The sequence below is a fragment of the Dendropsophus ebraccatus genome, chromosome 4, assembly GCF_027789765.1.
Source record: "Dendropsophus ebraccatus isolate aDenEbr1 chromosome 4, aDenEbr1.pat, whole genome shotgun sequence".
In the NCBI taxonomy this organism is placed as follows: Eukaryota; Metazoa; Chordata; class Amphibia; order Anura; family Hylidae; genus Dendropsophus; species Dendropsophus ebraccatus.
Genome location: NC_091457.1, coordinates 95200288 through 95218458, shown reverse-complemented (window position 1 = coordinate 95218458; position 18171 = coordinate 95200288). Strand labels below are relative to the sequence as shown.

The following is an 18171-nucleotide window of genomic DNA, read 5'->3' as shown; positions in this document are numbered from 1 at the left end:
TTACAGGCAGGTGACCTGTACATTGCACAGACTAAAGGGCTGTGAGCAGGGTGAGGTAAAGATTGAGTGGCTCCATGATGTTTCCATGCAGGGGCACTCAGCTTTGTAATACACTGCAGGGAAGATTTTATGTTACGTTTTGTTTAAAAGGCATTAAATGTACAAGCTATGTTATTCAAATTTAAATAGAAAAACCCCCTACATATACGAACACATATAATCCTAGACAAATATAATGAAATTCACTGAACATAAATCTGTGGCTGAGAACACGTTACCTTGCTGATTAAAATCCATTGACGGCTGCTTACAGTCCTGAGCGCGGTGGCCACTGACACCACAGTTATAGCATGAAATGTTCCCAGTCTTTTTGTGTGTTGTGCCATTAATGGTTCCCATCATGCCCTGGGGCTGGTACACACCTGCTGTGCCTGTTATAAAGTTCTGCATTGGAGGCAAGGAAAAGCCTGGCTGCCCTGTTAGCATAGAGTCCGGATTCAAGCTGTTATTGTATGGTGTGTGCACTACAGGAAATGAACCACTGTTGTTGTATTGCTGGGTGTTAATGTATCCGTTATTGCACACTGGGCTGAATGGCATAAAAGAGAAAGGAAACACTGAGGGAGTTGAAAACTGATGCTGGAAATAGTTGCCATAATTGACAGTGACTCCACCAGACCCACAACTGCCACTGCAGCCGCAGGAACTGCAGACTGTGCACCCCGCCTGTGGTGGCTGCTGCTGCTGATGATGGTGGTGGTGAACATGGTGGTGGCTGGGAGTCTGATTGGAAATTTGAATGTTCATGGTTGGTGCATTGCCACTGCCACTGTAGTGGCTGTTATCAGATGTGGAGGAAACTGATGGGCTCGAGCTGGGGACAGGACAGCTTGGCAGGTTTGTCACATTACTATATGACGTTGAGGCATGGTTGCTGGAAGTGGCGATGCTGTTTGCACAGAAGTTGCCAGGCATTTGGGCTACAGGCATGCCACTCAAAGCAGAAAAGGCAACTTTGGTATTGGCTGTATACAGAACACTTCTGGGGTTTATTATTGCAGGAGAGACACTGGTGCAAGTTATCTGTCCAACCACAGAAGAATCCGATGACGATACAAGAAGCTTCACTGGTGTGCGGGTAACGTGGAAGACTGAAGTGGATGGCATGGTGGTGGGGGCATTGCTTTCCACCATTAGGGCTGGCTGTTGAGCTGGTTTTACCGTTCTCTCCCCAGACAAAGTATTTCCAACTTTAGCCCGGACACCAAAGTTTACAGTCTGCTGCATGGAGCTGCTGTCAGGGATTATGGGAAGTACCTGACCAGGCTGCAATGGGCTGGATGAAGCTTTAACATCCAGGAGCAGATTCCCAAAGCTCTTCTCTATTTTCATGCCACTTCTGGATCCAGATAAAACTTTACTCTTATCTTCTGAAGACAAAACGGAGTGTGGAGACGGCTGAAGGATTTTAATCTCTGTGCCACCCCGATCTGATTTGTGCAAAGTGTTCATGAGGTGAAGGGGAGCAATGTGAGAGGAGCCCCCGGCTATTATCTGAAGTGATACTGGATGATGGCTTGAAGGGCTGGAACCACTATCATTTTGCACTGGTAAAACCTGAGCTGTAGGGCGAACTGAACTTGATGTAAAGTGATTCACCAGCAAAACAGACTTGTCTTTCTCTGTGCAGTCCAAGTGCCTTCCAAGACCTACAAAACAATAAGGGTTATCAGGAGAAGGAGACTAAGGGTACTATTACACCAAGCAATTTTCCGACGACTAACGGTTAACGATAAACGATCTTAAACGACCGCTAAGGCAAACAACCCGAAATCGTTCGCCCAAGTACACGAAACGATGATCGTTATTTATGATCGTTCTTGCGGTCGTTTAGTCGTCGCTATTGCGTACGTTTCAGCTGTGAATTCTTATTCCACCGAACGATGAGCGAACGATCAAACGATAAAAATAGGTCCGGATCCTATTAAACGATCAACGATTTCTCGTTGGTCGTTTAATCGTTGCCTGCTATTACACGAAATGATTATCGTTTAAATCCGAACCATTTAACTATTTTTCGAACGATAATTGTTCCGTGTAATACCACCCTAAGTTTGCTAAATGAGTGGAAATGCAAAAATATTTAACTTAATGTGTCCAACACATTTAACTATATTAGTTGAGATGGGAGCACCTCTTTAAAGGGCTTTCCCCGCTTTACAAACATGGTCTCTAATGATCAACCTTGCCACAATAAGTATTTCTGCATATATGTTTCTTAACCTGCTTTTGCTTCTTTACATCTGGTTGCCACTGTTTCCTGACCTGGGTTGCTCAGAACACACGTGAGCCGCGTCTCCCCTACTTCGTGCATGAGGAGCACAGCGCGGCTTGGGAGCTCGTATATATACATGCATGTGCAGTAGCTCCCATCCCCTAGATATGACAGTGGGCCTATTTCTAAACTTGAGGGCAGGTGCAAAAATCCTGGAGCTGTCTGTTTATCAGACAATATGTTGATTTCTAGTCCTCCCCAAGGCTTTTCTAGTATCTTTAATATGAGGAAGCAGATTTGTCCTTGCAGTTGACATGCAGCACAAGTCTGTTGTTGGGGGGGGGGGGGGGGGGGGGGTTGGATGCCAGACCCCGCAGGGACCCCTCACATTGCCCTGTTGTAGCGCTGGCGCCGGCCCATGTAACTGGTGACCAGCACTGAGCCCCCACAAACCCTGATAATTTACAGCAGGACCAGGGGACGCAGAGCACTAAACCCTGATTGGCTACACACTACCAAGTCAGTCAGGGTTCATTGCTCTACTGCTAATGAGAAGGAGTGCGGACGCCTGGCGGGTATAGTGACGTCACCGGACCGAAAGGAGAAGAGGATCGGGGAGTCGCAGGCTGGACCATCACGTGACCGGACCGGAGATCTCCTTCGGGGGCCAATAGGCCAATAAAGGAAAGGTAAGTAACCTTGGTTAACCCTTTCAATTGCTAAATTACTGATTTTCCCCGGAATACCCCTTTAAACCTGTACTTTAAACTAACCTATAAAAGCAGTAAAAATGCTAAATCAGAATAAGTGGGACTGTCTAATAGATAAAGTAAATGCTCTGCAGTTCTTAGCATTTGAGATACTTGACTTAAAATAGTGGCATGGGGAAGGTTTGTATGCTCTCTGTACGCATCATCAGAAAATTACAACTAGCCTCTCCATGACTCACAGGAATCACAGACTGTATTCACTTGTCAGGCAGATTCCGCAATCCGCTGAAAGAATGAACTTGTCTATTCTTTGGGCGGAGGGCGGAATCTGCCTGAACAGAGAACGGAGTCTATGGCACAGGCGGAGAGGGAAGCGGGAGCGTGCGGGAACAAGCGGTGGAATCCGCCACTAGTGCTCCTCGTATTTTCCTCAGTGTGCACATACCCTTAAATAGCCGATTATAAGGATACAGTCAGTTGATAGAGAATACACTATAGGCTGACAACAATGAGAAATAGATTGCATCTATCAGCAACAAAATGAAAGCTACAAGCTGTCAATTTTGTAATTCATTGTCTTCAGAAAGAACAGTCATGTTTTATGGTATGGGTGTTGGGTTTCATAGTATGGTCTATTCCCTAGATAGCTTTCAGCTTAAGGCTACATGCACACGCCAGTAAATTTTGCGGACCTTATGGACAGGGAAGGCCTGTAATGGAGAATTTCCCTGCCCGACGAGATGTGTGAACATCATGCTAGGAGCAGAGAAAATGTTTGGATCTCTGCAGCACTGTAGTCACACAAATGCGTGGCTCTTCACTACAGTCCAGCGGACATTCAAACAGTTTCCCCACTGCTGGCGTGATGTTAATACATCATGCCGGGTGGCGAAACAATCCATTATAGACCTTTCCTGTCCATAAGGTTTGCAAAGGTACAGATGTATGAATGTAGCCTAATTATGTAGTATGCATGTGTTCTGAATGGGGATAGAGCAGCAAGCCTCTATCTGCCAGAAACCTCTCCCTAGGGAGTAAAGCAGGCATGTTCAAACTTTTTTCGAAGAGTGCCAAATTTGATGAAGTGAACATGTGCGAGGGCCGACCATTTTACATGCTTCTTGCTATATGCTTTATAACACAGGCAGATAATAGCAAGCTGGATACCTGGGGGGCCGTAAAAGTTCGGAACGCGGGCCGCAAATGGCCCTCCGGCCGGACTTTGGACATGCCTGGAGTAAAGGGATCCAACTGCCAGATCCATCTCTACACTGGCATCGGTCAGGGGAGAGTTGGGAAACCATTAGAAGGTTAGCTGTTACTGAGATGCAAAATAAAAAGCAACTACTTATGAGCAAAAAATAATTAGTGTTGCTTAATAAAGATAAAAGCAGATTCCTTACGTCTGTCCATTTCCTCTGCACTATCAGAGCTCTCTTCTCGAGCCTGGAGTCCCATCGGGCTTGATGGTGAGCTAGAATACTCTGACGATGAGCTGCCTTCTTGAGGCATCTGTGAGGCTGTGGGCTCCACGTCTACAGACAGTTCTAGAACATAAACGGGATATTGCTAAAATTTAGGGCTGGCAGCTTGCAAAGGGCAGCACTCACTGATTACTGATAAATATGATTTATCAGAATATAGATAAACACTAATCTCATTAGAGTCATAAGTCTATGCAGGTCCTTCATTCAACTTCATACACATGATATATGAGGATGCACCCAAAACAAAGAATACAACAAGTCTGTATAAAATACAAAGCAATCATGAGTTTCAAATTATATTTTCGTACCCTCAGCGTCATCTTTAAGGCGATAGAAAAAACTTGCTACAGGTGGAATCCAAAACTAAAGCAGGGTAGACACAGGACAGCAGCTGTTTTATGATTCCAAATCTTCTGTCCTAGTCACAAACTACAATGACCTTTGAGAATGGCAACAATGACCATCCAGATATCACAGAAGTAGGCTTACCTGTAGAATGGATGCAATGGACGTTTTGAACAGGCCCCACATGACTGGTAGGAGGGACCCGAGCAACTCCACTGCTGGTAAAGGTACACGATGCTGCATTCAGACATCTTTTTTCAGACTTCTCTCTAATAAAAAAAGAATATAGCGTACAATGAAAGCTGATAGCCTCTAGATATGCATCAGCTGAAGTAGTGGCTACTAAAGGAGGTGTGTTAAAAAGGAACATCTGGTTTTGAATGATTAAAGCTTTATAATTAAGGTCCAGCAGCTTTTTAGCAGACTGTGTTGATTCTTCATTCCTTCAGTAGCTGTCAGCAAATAATATTTTTATCTGTGACCAATATTTCAATGGTCACAAACGGGAAACAAGATTGTGCTTGAATTTTTCAAAGTTTCCTCATCGCCTACAGAACATTACAGTTAATTTCCTGAAACCTGCAAAGGAAACTCATTATATCCTGGGGCCTCAGCTGGATGCACGTTCCCTTTTCTCTGATTGTTGCTAATTAACTTCCAAAAATAGAAGAGGTAACATTTAGATGATGGGCTGCAGTGCATTAGACTATATCAGGTTTGTAATTCTTTCATTGTGTATGAAGTTTTCTGAATCTGTTCTGCCAGGTCAAAAACCTGTCAGAAATGTTGCGTAGCTCTGCAACCAATGACTGTATGAACTACTATATCACTGCTCTCCAAATTATCTTTTTAGCAACAAACTATATGTGGAGGCACATTAACATGAACCAGGGCAGATCTAAGTGAGAAGGGGGCCAAGAGGAATCAGATTATGGCAAATCTTGCCGTTTACAAAAAGGCAGCCAAGCAGGAGATACCCCACACTCTTACTCATGAAAGCATACCATTTTCTGGTGGTCTGTGTGGTGATCTCCTGACCCAGCTGCAATAATGAGATGTATGGATGGAGCTGAACTGAAATTATACCACAGGAATGCTAGTGGTAAATTAGTATTACAAGTGTTCAAAAACAATTTAAAAGTGCCACAGACAGAGACTGTTGTCCCTCAAACTTCCAAAGTACACCACTCTTACGATACATGGAGTGGAGGACACTGGAGGATTGCAGAGTGGTAAGCATAGCTTCTTTATTGTTTTCTATATACTTGCCAAATCTGACCTGGACATCAAAAATGGTGCAAATAAAATCTATTTTTATATACAGTTATGGCCGAAAGCATTGGCACGCTTGATTTTTTTTTTTTTTTTCGGAAAATGAAGTATTCCTCTCAGAAAATTATTGCAATCACACGTTTTGTTATACACATATTTATTTCCTTTGTGCGTATTGGAACAACACAAAAAAGAGGGAAAAAAGGCAAATTTGACATAACCTCACACAAAACTCCAAAAATGGGCCCGACAAAATTATTGGCACCCTCAATCTAATATTTGGCTGCACACCCGTTGGAAAATATAACTGAAATCAATCACTTCCTATAACCATCAACAAGCTTCTTACACCTCTAAGCTGGAATTTTGGACCACTCTTCTTTTGCAAACTGCTACAAGTCTCTCATATTTGAAGGGTGCATTCTCCCAAAAGCAATTTTAAGATCATTAAGACTCATTGCCGGCCACTTTAGAACTCTCCAGCGCTTTGTTTCCATCTTTTTCTGGGTGCTTTTTGTATGTTTGGGGTCATTGTCCTGCTGGAAGACCCATGACCTAGGATGCAAACCCAGCTTTCTGACACTGGGCCCTACATTGCCACCCAAAATCCTTTGGTAATCTTCAGATTTCATGATGTCTTGCACACAGTCAAGACACTTAGTTTCAGAGGCAGCAAAACAACCCCAAGACATCTTTGAACTTCCACCATATGTGACTGTAGGTACGGTGTTCTTTTCTTCGTAGACCTCTGTTTTTGGTTAACAGTAGAATGATGTGCTTTACCAAAAAGCTCTATCTTGGTCTCTCTGTCCACAAGATGTTTTCCCTGAAGGATTTTGGCTTACTTACATACATTTTAGGAAACTGCAGTCTAGATTGTTTATGTCTCTTTGTCAGCAGTGGGGTCCTCCTGGGTCTCCTGCCATAGCGTTTAATTTCATTCCAATGTCGACGGATATTTCCAATGGACACTGATGCACCCTGAGTTTTGTGTGAAATTATGTCAAATTTCCCTTTCTTTCCTCTGTGTTTTGTGTTGTTCCAAAACACAAAGAAAATAAACATGTGTATAACAAAACATGTGAAATTGGAATAATTTTCTGGGAGTAATACTTAATTTTCTGGAAAAATTCAGGGGTGCCAACACTTTCGGCCATGACTGTATTAGATTTTTAAATCTTTTCTTTATCTTTTAAGTGGATTGTCTTCCAGATATTGCTTTACTCACTGGGATCTTAAATATCCAGTCATTGTTACAAAGGCTTCACCCTACAGATTGTTTTAAAATCATTAATCATTTAAAGGAGACCTGTCACCCCCCGTGCCGGGGTGACAGGCTCCCGACCCCCAGCTAGATCCCCTTATACTGACCTCATCTCGCAGAGTCCCGCTCTTAAGACAGAGATATCCTGGTCAGAAGTCGGCGCGCGCTCTGTGGAGATAGATCCGGCATCCATAGAGAATAAATGGAGCCGGACTCATCTCTGCACGGCTCCATTCATTCTCTATGGACGCCGGACCTATCTCCACAGCGCGCGCGCTGGCTTCTGATCAGGATATCTCTGTCCCGGCTCCGGGAGCGGGACTCCACGAGATGAGGTTAGTATAAAGGGATCTAGCTGGGGGTCGGGAGCCTGTCACCCCGACACGGATGTGACAGGTCCTCTTTAAGAGGTAATAACACTGCATTAGTGAAAATGCGGCTATGGAACTCACTTCTCAAGCTCCAGCTGAGTCTTCAGCTTCTTTTTTGCTCCCATCGTGAGAGATTCAAACTTATTCAAATCATCTTCTGTGAGACTCAAGAACTGAAAAGAAAGGAAAATACATGTGAAGGCTGGTTTCACACAGTTTTTTTTTCCTCACTATTTTGCAACCAAAACCAAGAGAGAAATCAGCTACGGATACGCCCAGTGTGTTTGTACCCTAAGGGTAGCTTCACATGTACCGTATCGCAGCAGATTTGATCTAAATAACAGAACACAAAATCAAATCTGCTGCAGATCTGCTGCGGAATCCTGTACGTGGGAATACACCCTAAATAAGTTCAGACCCATTTTTTAATAATGGCACAACCCATTTGAGTGAGAAACTAACAAAAGTTCTCAATAGTCTTCATTAAAATGCTGCTATTATTTTGCTGCTACAAGTGTGTAACTGATGTGTACTGTAGCTGCTCTCTGCCTTTCAAGCAGCAGGAAGGAGGGGTAGGGTGTACATAACAGATACATCACAGAAAAAGAAGAAAGCACACCCTAGAAGATGTTCATATCACAATGTAAATAGAGAAGGAAATATACACACACAAGGAGGGATTACACAGACTGTCCATAAAAGTAAAAAGAGAGATCATACCCTCTGTCAACACAAGGAAGACAAGATCCATCACCCAATCGTAGAATAAGGGTTTATTCCACATGCCGTATATTATTGAGGCTACAGGACGTGGGAATAAGCCCTAAGAAATCAGTACATGAATAAAGCTGTGCAGGTACAAAAGAGATAGCAGCATTCTGATCAGACAGACCTCACAACCAGCATGTATTTCTGGGAGGCATATGCCCACATAAGAGTCAGGGGTTTGCAGTGAATTAAATAAATAAGGCAGCCTAAAACACAAGGTAAACGCTTAAAGCGACTCTGTACCCACAATTTGACCCCCCAAACCACTTGTACCTTCGGATAGCTGCTTTTAATCCAATATCTGTCCTGCGATCCGTTCAGCAGGTGATGCAGTTATTGTCCTAAAAAAAATACTTTTAAGCTTGAAGCCCCGTGCCCAACGGGAGTCCACTTCTTTTTAATATTTTTATTAATGATCTTGTAGAGGGGCTACAGAGTAGAATCTCCATTTTTGCAGATGATACTAAACTGGGTAAAGTAATCAGTACAGAGGAGGATAATATCATATTACAGAGGGATTTGGAGAAGCTAGAGGCTTGGGCGGAGAAATGGCAAATGAAGTTTAATGTGGATAAATGTAAGGTTATGCATTTGGGCCATAGAAATAATAAGTACAGTTATGTGCTAAATAATAAAACACTGGGTAAAAGTACTTCCGAAAAGGACCTGGGGGTATTGGTGGACAGTAAACTCAACTTTAGTGATCAGTGCCAGGCAGCAGCTGCCAAGGCTAATAAAATAATGGGGTGCATCAAAAGAGGTATAGATGCTAAAGATGAGAACATAGTTTTGCCTCTTTATAAATCACTGGTCAGACCACATATGGAATACTGTGTACAGTTTTGGGCACCGGTATATAAGAAGGACATAGGTGAACTGGAGCGGGTGCAGAGGAGGGCAACAAAGGTCATTAAGGGAATGGGTGGGTTACAGTACCAAGACAGGTTATCAAGCTTGGGGTTATTTACGCTAGAAAAAAGACATCTTAGGGGCGATCTGATCACAATGTACAAATATATGAATGGACAGTACAGAGATCTTTGTAGTGGTCTTTTTACTCCTAGGTCTGTAACAATGACAAGGGGGCATCCTCTACGTCTAGAGGAAAGAAGATTTCATCATCAGCATCGACGCGGGTTCTTTACTGTGCGAGTGGTAAGACTGTGGAACTCTCTGCCACATGAGGTTGTCATGGCCGATTCATTCAATAAGTTCAAGGGAGGACTTGATACTTTTCTTGAACAATATAATATAACAAGTTATGGGCATTAGATTTCTGGTGATACGTTGATCCGGGGATTGTTCTGGTTGCCATTGCAGTCCGGGGTGGGGGGGAGTTTCTCCATGTGGTGGGGCGGTTGTCTTCTGCCCCATAGGGGTTTTTCGCCTTCCTAGATCAACACAGTAGGATTCTCCTAGGTTGAACCTGATGGACTCTTGTCTTCTTTCAACCTTATTTACTATGTTACTATGTTACTATGTTACTATCTGTGCCCTAACTTCCACCCCTCCGTTCCTCCTCCCCACCCTCTTCATCATTAGGAATGCTCCAGGCAGATTGCCTCCTATTCCTCACCTGTGGCAGCCCGGCACATGGGCTAGATCGTTAAGGACCTGTGCAAATGTTCAGTGGCATTCCTAATGCTGAAGAGGGTGGGGAGAAGGGACGGAGGGGTGGTGCAAACTTAGGGCACAGATACTCCCGTTTGGCACGGGCTTCAAATTTACAAATATTATTTTAGGACAATAACTGCATCACCTGCCGAACAGACCACAGGACAGATCTTGGATTAAAAGCAGCCATCCGAAGGTACAAGTGGTTTGGGGGGGTCAGATTGTGGTTACAGAGTCGCTTTAAGTATGCACATTTATTTATTCTTTTCACTGAAGAGGACAGAGCAAGCTCTTTTTCCATCTCTGTGTTCTAAAAATCTATTGACTATATGGTCCCTAGGATAGAGGCCATGTCTGATAATAAACTAAGAAGAGCAGAAACTATACTTAATCTTAGGCAAAAGAGAAGCACGTTTAATTTTTTCCACGTCAAAACGTAACAATAGCCTCAAATTGTAATGTTCTGTAGTTTCTATTTATTTACACTGGTGAACATTCCCCAGAGTGGACTATATAATTTCAGTCTGCAGGTGGCGCTTTGCTTGAGCAGGCTGAGAAACAGTCATGTTAGTTAAAAAAAACAAAAACACAAATATGTTGAGGAAAAGCAATATATGGAGAGCCAATGGACATCCTGGCAGCTCTGTTCTATATCCACATCTCCTGGCCAGAGTAGAGGGGCTACAAAGAGGGTATGTCACTCAGGAGGACTTTTCCTGTGCTATATTAACACAGACCATTCATTGATTCGAATAGACATTGTGTGGAGATGAGAACATTTACATTACCTTTCAGATTAAACAAAACAAAATCTCTAAAAACATTTTAGACAAATCTGTATTAAGGGTGCCTTCACACCTACCGTATCGCAGCAGAAAATCCGCTGCGGATCCGCAGCAGATTTAACTAAATGAATGAACACAGCATCAAACCGCACTTACAAATCTGCTGTGGATCCGCAGCGGATTTGACAGTGCGTATTTAATGCTGTGTTCATTCATGTGCAATGTGTTTTTACGCCATTCGCCCTGGGGTAAAACTGACTTGTTATATATGTTCCTCAAGTCGTTACGATTAAAACGATATGTAACATGTATAACTTATATTGTATCTGATGGTTTGTAAAAAATTTAAACCATTGTCAACAAATATATGTCACTTAAAATCGCTCCATTCCCAGACTTACAGCGCTTTTATCCTTTGGTCTATGGGGCTGTGTGAGGTGTCATTTTTTGCGCCATGATGTGTTCTTTCTATCAGTACCTTGATTGCGCATATATGACTTTTTGATCGCTTTTTATTACAATTTTTCTGGATTTGATGCGACCAAAAATGCGCAATTTTGCACTTTGTGATTTTTTTGTGCTGACGCCATTTACCGTGTGAGATCAGGAATGTGATTAATTAATAGTTCGGGCGATTACGCACGCGGCGATAGCAAACATGTTTGTTTATTTATTTATTTACTTTTATTTATAACCTGGGAAAAGGGGGGTGATTCAGACTTTTATTAGGGGAGGGGGCTTTTTACTATTAACAACAGTTTTTTTTTTACTTTAACACTTATACTAGAAGCCCCCCTAGGGGACTTCTAGTATAAGTGCTTTGATCTCTCATAGAGATCTCTGCAGCATAGATATGCTGCAGAGATCCATGAGATAGGCACTCGTTTACTTCCGGCTGCTGCAGCCGGAAGTAAACGAGTGCCGAGCCGGGGACGGCGCCATCTTGGAGCGCCGGGGACGGCGCCATCGGGGGAGCGATCTCCGCCACTAGACACAAGGGAACAGCTGAATCCGGTAATCGGATGCAGCTGTCATGTTTGACAGCTGCATCTGATTACTGTATTAGCGGGCACGGCGATCGGACCGTGCCCGCTAATACCTACGGTCCCGGGCTACATGCGGCACCCGGGACCGCCGCGGTTCAGAGCGGGGTCGCCGCGCGGCCCCGCTCTGAACGTCCTTACCGGCATCAGGGCGTAAATATACGCCCGATGTCGTTAAGGGGTTAAGGTGGACTGTTTGGGGCCCTATTTTTGGTCAGTAATTTTACCAAAACAGGGAGTGGACGTAACACAGAGAAAAGCTATAACAGAAAGATTGGCACCTACTCCTAATTTTGGTAAAACTTGTGACCAAAATTAAGAACCAAAATACTGTGTGTGAACTCAGTTACCAGTTTGTTACCTTTTTCATGGACAACTGACTGAATACTGCATAGTATTTGTGTAATCGCAACTTTCTGAGCCATTCTAATATATCCTGTTGTTCTTGAGTTTGAGGGCTTGGCACACTGGAAGGTATTCCGGTAGAGGATGGAGGCTCCACTGGAGGTCGATAAGTTACAGAAGTTGAGCTTGAACATGGGGACATGTTCATTGCGACTCCACTGTGGTGCAAAGCAATGCTGCTGTGAGAAGACTGGATACTGGCCACACCGCATATCGGTCTGCAATACAAGCAATATCCAGTCACACAAAGGTGAGGCTACAGGCAGGCTACACTCTGCTACTGCATCCTACGTACCGTACAGAGGGGCCCACAGATGTGCTCACTTTCACATGGGATGGGTTGCTGGGACCTGTGTGAGATGTAACCCCAACAAATCAGGCGTTATACAAACAGTAAACAGAACACAGTAAAGTAGATGCTACAGGTATGGCCACACATTGCAGATCTGGGGCAGAAGGAAACATTTCTTATTCCTTTTAAATATGCTGCATTTCTCCATTATGTGTTCCTAGCCTAAAACTCACATAAGTTCAGATGCTGTTGGTGGTTTGCTGAAGTACTGAAGAATTTTTTAATAAGGTCACTCTTTAATACGTGGGGTGGCAAAGACGTCAAACACCTGAAAAACAATACAAAATTGTCAATGAAACACTGTTGTGAATAAGAAGGGCAGAACAAAACAAGAACTTCAGTAAAAGATTATACCGATGATCAAAATCAAGATCCACATGGTTTTTGTCCATAGAATAAGAGTCTACTCCCCCACGGTAAGGAATGCATTTCTCCAAATCTTCTGAAAACATATGAGTGAGCTGCAGGGACACAAACAGAAGTCTTATTACAAGTATAGAAGCAAGAAAAGACACCATTAATTTACAGAGTAGAGGTGGACACAATTTGAAAAAAGTTTAAATCAGGGCTGTCCAGGCATGATGGAATTGTAGTTTTGCAACAGCTGGAGGGCTGGAGGTTCCCCATCTCTGTTTAAAGAAAACATCCAACAGGTTATAAAAGTTTTATCTATACCAGATGATTTAAAGGAAAATGGCTGGATTTCTTAGGAACTAAGATGGCTTTTTATAAGGCACTAAGGCTACAATGTGTGAACAGAGCGTTTCCTCCACACTTCGTTCACAACATTCAGACACCTCAGAAGCTCAGCTATGTCATCTCTGTGACACATGAAGTGTGCTCTGCTTTCCAGGAACCATGCTTTTTTTCATTAATTTCTCTCTTTTCAGGAAGAAAATGTATATCACTATTTATGCAATGAACTTTGCCGAAGGAGTCCTTTGTCCAAGTGAAGGGCTCATTTCTAGAGGCATGACTGGTTTCAATTTCCAACAGCAGTGTCAAACTCGCAGTCCGCCAGCTGTTGTAAAACTACAATTTCAATCATGCCTGGACAGCTAAAGCTTTGGCGGTCCAGGCATGATGGGAATTATAGTTTTGCAACTACTGCAGGGTCGCAGTTTAACACTTGATTCACAATAATGCTCAAACTCAGTATAGTTCAAGTAAAAAAAAAAAGGTTGGTTTTCTATATAACACAAAAGATGTGACCTGTTTTATACTATATTGCCACAGTCACACCTGAGCAGTCTTAGCAGACTACCTGCAGGATCACTAGTTGACCTATACACCATCCTCACATGCCGACAATTGAGCCAATACGAAGAGACTCTTACCCTGTAATCACATTGGGCACTAGTAGTCTGCTTACCTTAGAAATGAACTCTATAACTTCAGCTGAAGATTTGGTAACCAATGACACGGAAGAATCTGACCAAAATACCTAAAGTAAAAAAAAAACTATTTGTGAAAATACTTACACACATAGTTTTAGTAGAGTTAGTTTTACCAAGTAGGGTTTTTCAGCCTAAACATATCTATGCTGAGGGACCATAACATAATGCACTAGGATGTCTGACACACTACCCAATCACTAATTAAAAGGGTTATCCAGATAGGGTAAGTTATATTTCGGATTGTTGCAAGTATACAGAGAATTAAGTGATGCTTACCTCTCTGCACTTCCCCGGTGTCTTCCTACAGGTTTCCAGGTCCCCCGCTAAATTATCCTGCCTCCGCTTCTGAGTCAGATTTGTCTCAGCAGTGACAGCCTGCTTAACAAGTCACTGGCCATGGCGCTGTCCCATCTCAGTCAGCACGTCGGCTGTCACTGTAAGTCAGTCTTGGAAGTGGAGGCGTGATAATTCAGCAGGGGACCCAGAGACCTGTAGGACAACACTGGGGGAAAGCAGAGAGGTAAGCATCGCTTCTTTATTTCTGTATGCTTGCAATGATCTAAATATAGTTTTCCCTAACTGGATAGCCCCTTTAAAGGATTGGCCACCATTAGACATCTTTTCTAAATGAATACACCTATAAATCAGAAAAACTGCTTATTAGCAATGAAATAACTAAATGGAAGGGAGCACCCTGAAAATACCAACACCTATAGCCCTACCAAAAGGAGTACAAATACACAATTTACATAATTACAATATAATTGATTGAAAATCTATCTATTTAAAAACGGTTAAAAATGTCAAACCCCTAAAAACAACAAAAGGTGCGTACAGATGCTGGGTCCTCGTTATTCACATATAGTCAATACATGAAATAAAACAGCCAGCAAGTATATAATAAATAATGCACAGATATTAGTAATACAGATAAAGTGCATATAAAGCTAATGGGCCTAGTACACGGGTCGTTAGAGGAGCAAACGAGCGCTCTCAGCGCTCGTTTGCTCCTCGTTCCCCGCTCGCTGCCGCCGCTATTCAGCGCGGCAGCAGCGAGCGGGTGAGTGCGGGAGGGGGCGGCGGGGAGCTGCGGGGGGGCTGCCAGGGTGATGGCTGATCGTCCGGGCAGCCCATATGGAGCGACGGCAGCAGATCGCTGCTATATCAGTCGCTTGTTTTTCAACATGTTGAAAAACAAGCGACTACAACGATCAGCCGACATGAACGATGTCGGCTGATCGTTGCACTCTATTCCACAGGACGATTATCGTCCGTAGCGGCCGATATCGGCCGAATACGAACGATAATCGTTCCGTGGAATAGGGCCTTAAGTAAACAAATCACAATTCCCAGATGGTCAACAAAATATCCATCTATCTATACCTTAAATAACAGTCATCACCCCATAACTATTTACATAAAGAAATATTGTACTATAGTTGCTAGCTGTGGCATTTAAATAGTGGACAAGATGGACCCTCAACTCAGACCCCCAAAGCACATTTCACCTCACCTGGCTTCTTCTTGACATGCTAAGACCCCCTGCGATGTGGAGACCCATGGCCGATGATTCCTTCCCTGGCTGCTAGCTAATTCTGACAGTTTAGATTTACTGTTGTCTTAAATAATAATAAAAATGTAACTGATAATTATAGGACTTAGGGCCCTATTCCAAGGGACGATTATCGTTCAGATTATCGTTAAATTGTTCGAATCTAAACGATAATTGTTTGTTTGAATAGCAGTTAATAATTAAGTGAAGAGACAAGAAATCGTTGATTGTTTAATAAGGCCTGGACCTATTTTTATCGTTGCTCGTTCGCAAATCGTTCACATTGTATAAGATGTCGTTCGCAGTAGTGACGAACGCAATAGCGACGACAAGACAACCGCAGAACGATCATAAGTAACAATTATCGTTCCATGTAAATGGGTGAACGATTTCAGGTCTTTCGCAATAGTGGTCGTTTGGATCGTTTATCGTTAACGATTAAGCAAACTATAATTGTCCCGTGGAAAAGGGCCCTTACTCTTCAACGTGAGTTTATTTTTCTACTTTCATACCCAAAATGCTGTACTGTTTCACCCTTTTAACTAAGCCAACACTAGTTACCTCAAAAGAGCAGTCAGCATTCTTGTCTTTCTTCTTAGGTGGCAAAAGCTTAAGTTCAATCTTTTCAACATTCACTAAAACGAGACAAAGAAAAACCCCAACATAATTATTACTCTGAGATAGGAGAATTTTACTTCATAATTGATCCATTAAATGTATCATGGCTCCTAGAAAACAGAACCCAGTGTGAGCACACCTTAAAGGTACTTATACACATTATACTAAAGTTAACGAAGAATCGGGAGGCATCTATACTCCTTATACAGCTGGTATTAGGAGTATAGATGCCTCCCGATTCTTCATTGACAAATCAGATGAAATTGCACTGCTCGGCCCCTTTGTTCTTAGAGAGATAAGCCAGCCCCAGAGAAGGCTGGTTGTAGCTTAGCCCTCCCCATGAAGAACAAATGAACGTTCAACAATGCTGAACATTCTTTAGTAGTGTACAAACACACACACCGTACACGCAGCCTATTTTCTGCTGCGATACTCAGCAGATATGCAGCAGATTAGATCTAAGTAACTGAACACAGCATCAAATCTTCACCACCAAATCTGCTGCGTATACGGTGTGTGTGTTTGTACCCTTATAGTAAGGACTGGAGAGATAAAGCTGGCCATACACCTTCAATAACAGACAGCTAGACGATAATATGGCTGTATGTTATCTTCCCCCGACCACCCCTCCGTCCTTCTCATACACAGGAAAGTTTCACGGCTGAGCATTCCTGTGTTCTCTGTGGGTACGGAAGGTGTAAACCTCAGTGAGAGCCCTATACACAGTATGATGGGAGTGGCGGGTATGACCATCAAAAGTGTATAGGGACCTTAACTGTTGGCCACAAAATCTTTTGGCTGACAGTTATTAAAGGCGCTTTAGAGATATAGCGTGATCTCTCATCATAACAAACGCTATTTCACCTGTACTGACACTCAATAAGAGATTTTGTGCTACAGATTTATTTGTCTCACAGATCACTGTCCAGACTAGAGATGTGCAAAGCAAAAATGAGCAAATTTCACTACAAATTTACAAATATTTGCAAACTGAACCTAAACCAACTGCACAAAAAACATTCTCATTTTGGCTTTGCTTTTGTAAATGAAAAATAGCAGAATGAAAATATGCTGTATTAAGTGAATGTAAACTAAACAGACTGGCGGCTCAGACCCCGGCAGCCGTATGCCACCTGACTACTCCACTTGACTGATTTTTTTTTTAAATACAAGAATTGAAAACATTTGTGCCTATGTCTGTGACCACTCTCGGGACCTTTTCATTGCTAGGACTGGTGAGAGTTGCCGCAGGCACCAGTCTATTATTGTCAAATCTATCTCTCCCCTGGTTAGCTATGAATTAAATGAGTTTTAATATTAAAATCAACACACAGTAAAATGAAACCTAAAGTAGCTGCTAAAGGTATAACATAGTGGTACCTTGGTTTAAGAGCGTTTTTGTTTAAGAGCTCACAGCGCTGGGTGGGAGTGCAAGTGGGGAAGGGGCATGGTCTGCATAGCGGGGTCTACAACACTGTACTCTGACCCAGGAAGTCTCCCTCACCTTCCAAATCATAGCAGATCCACTTCAGGCTGGGGTTTGCATCAGGGGACAGGACTGTGGCGGTAATCTCTTCATAGCTGTAACCCCTCTCTCCCAGACAGAGAGTGCTGCATGTATGTGCCCACATCTTCCCTGCTCATTCCTTTATGCTCCCTGCAGTCTCTGTCAGCCCTTGTGTTTCCCATCCTCTCCATTACTGTACAGTAACTTATAATATCACATATTCTGCTGTTTCTGAATGTTTGTTTCATTTGTTTTACATGTTATTCAGAATAATAAATTATTATTTTTGGGGTGTGGAACTAATTGTCTGCATTTCTATGATTTCTTATGGGAAAATTTGCTTTGGTTTAAGAGTGGATTTGGATTACTAGCACGGTCCCGGAACTAATTATGTTCGTAACTCAAG

General features: G+C 42.8%; 1 protein-coding gene and 1 pseudogene across 1 annotated transcript in view; both read right to left on the bottom strand.

The window, feature by feature from the left end:
* LOC138788439 (zinc finger CCHC domain-containing protein 14-like) overlaps positions 1-18171 on the bottom strand; it is a 47237-nt gene that overhangs the window by 2130 nt on the left and 26936 nt on the right. Inside the window, exons 3-12 of the mRNA XM_069966297.1 lie at positions 16202-16275; positions 14064-14135; positions 13046-13152; positions 12865-12959; positions 12635-12689; positions 12296-12557; positions 7806-7897; positions 4962-5086; positions 4389-4532; positions 279-1709 (exon numbers count right to left, since the gene is read on the bottom strand). Coding sequence (XP_069822398.1) covers positions 279-1709; positions 4389-4532; positions 4962-5086; positions 7806-7897; positions 12296-12557; positions 12635-12689; positions 12865-12959; positions 13046-13152; positions 14064-14135; positions 16202-16275 — 2457 coding nt within the window. The remainder of the gene's footprint in view (positions 1-278; positions 1710-4388; positions 4533-4961; positions 5087-7805; positions 7898-12295; positions 12558-12634; positions 12690-12864; positions 12960-13045; positions 13153-14063; positions 14136-16201; positions 16276-18171) is intronic.
* LOC138790187 (U2 spliceosomal RNA) lies at positions 10347-10519 on the bottom strand (annotated as a pseudogene).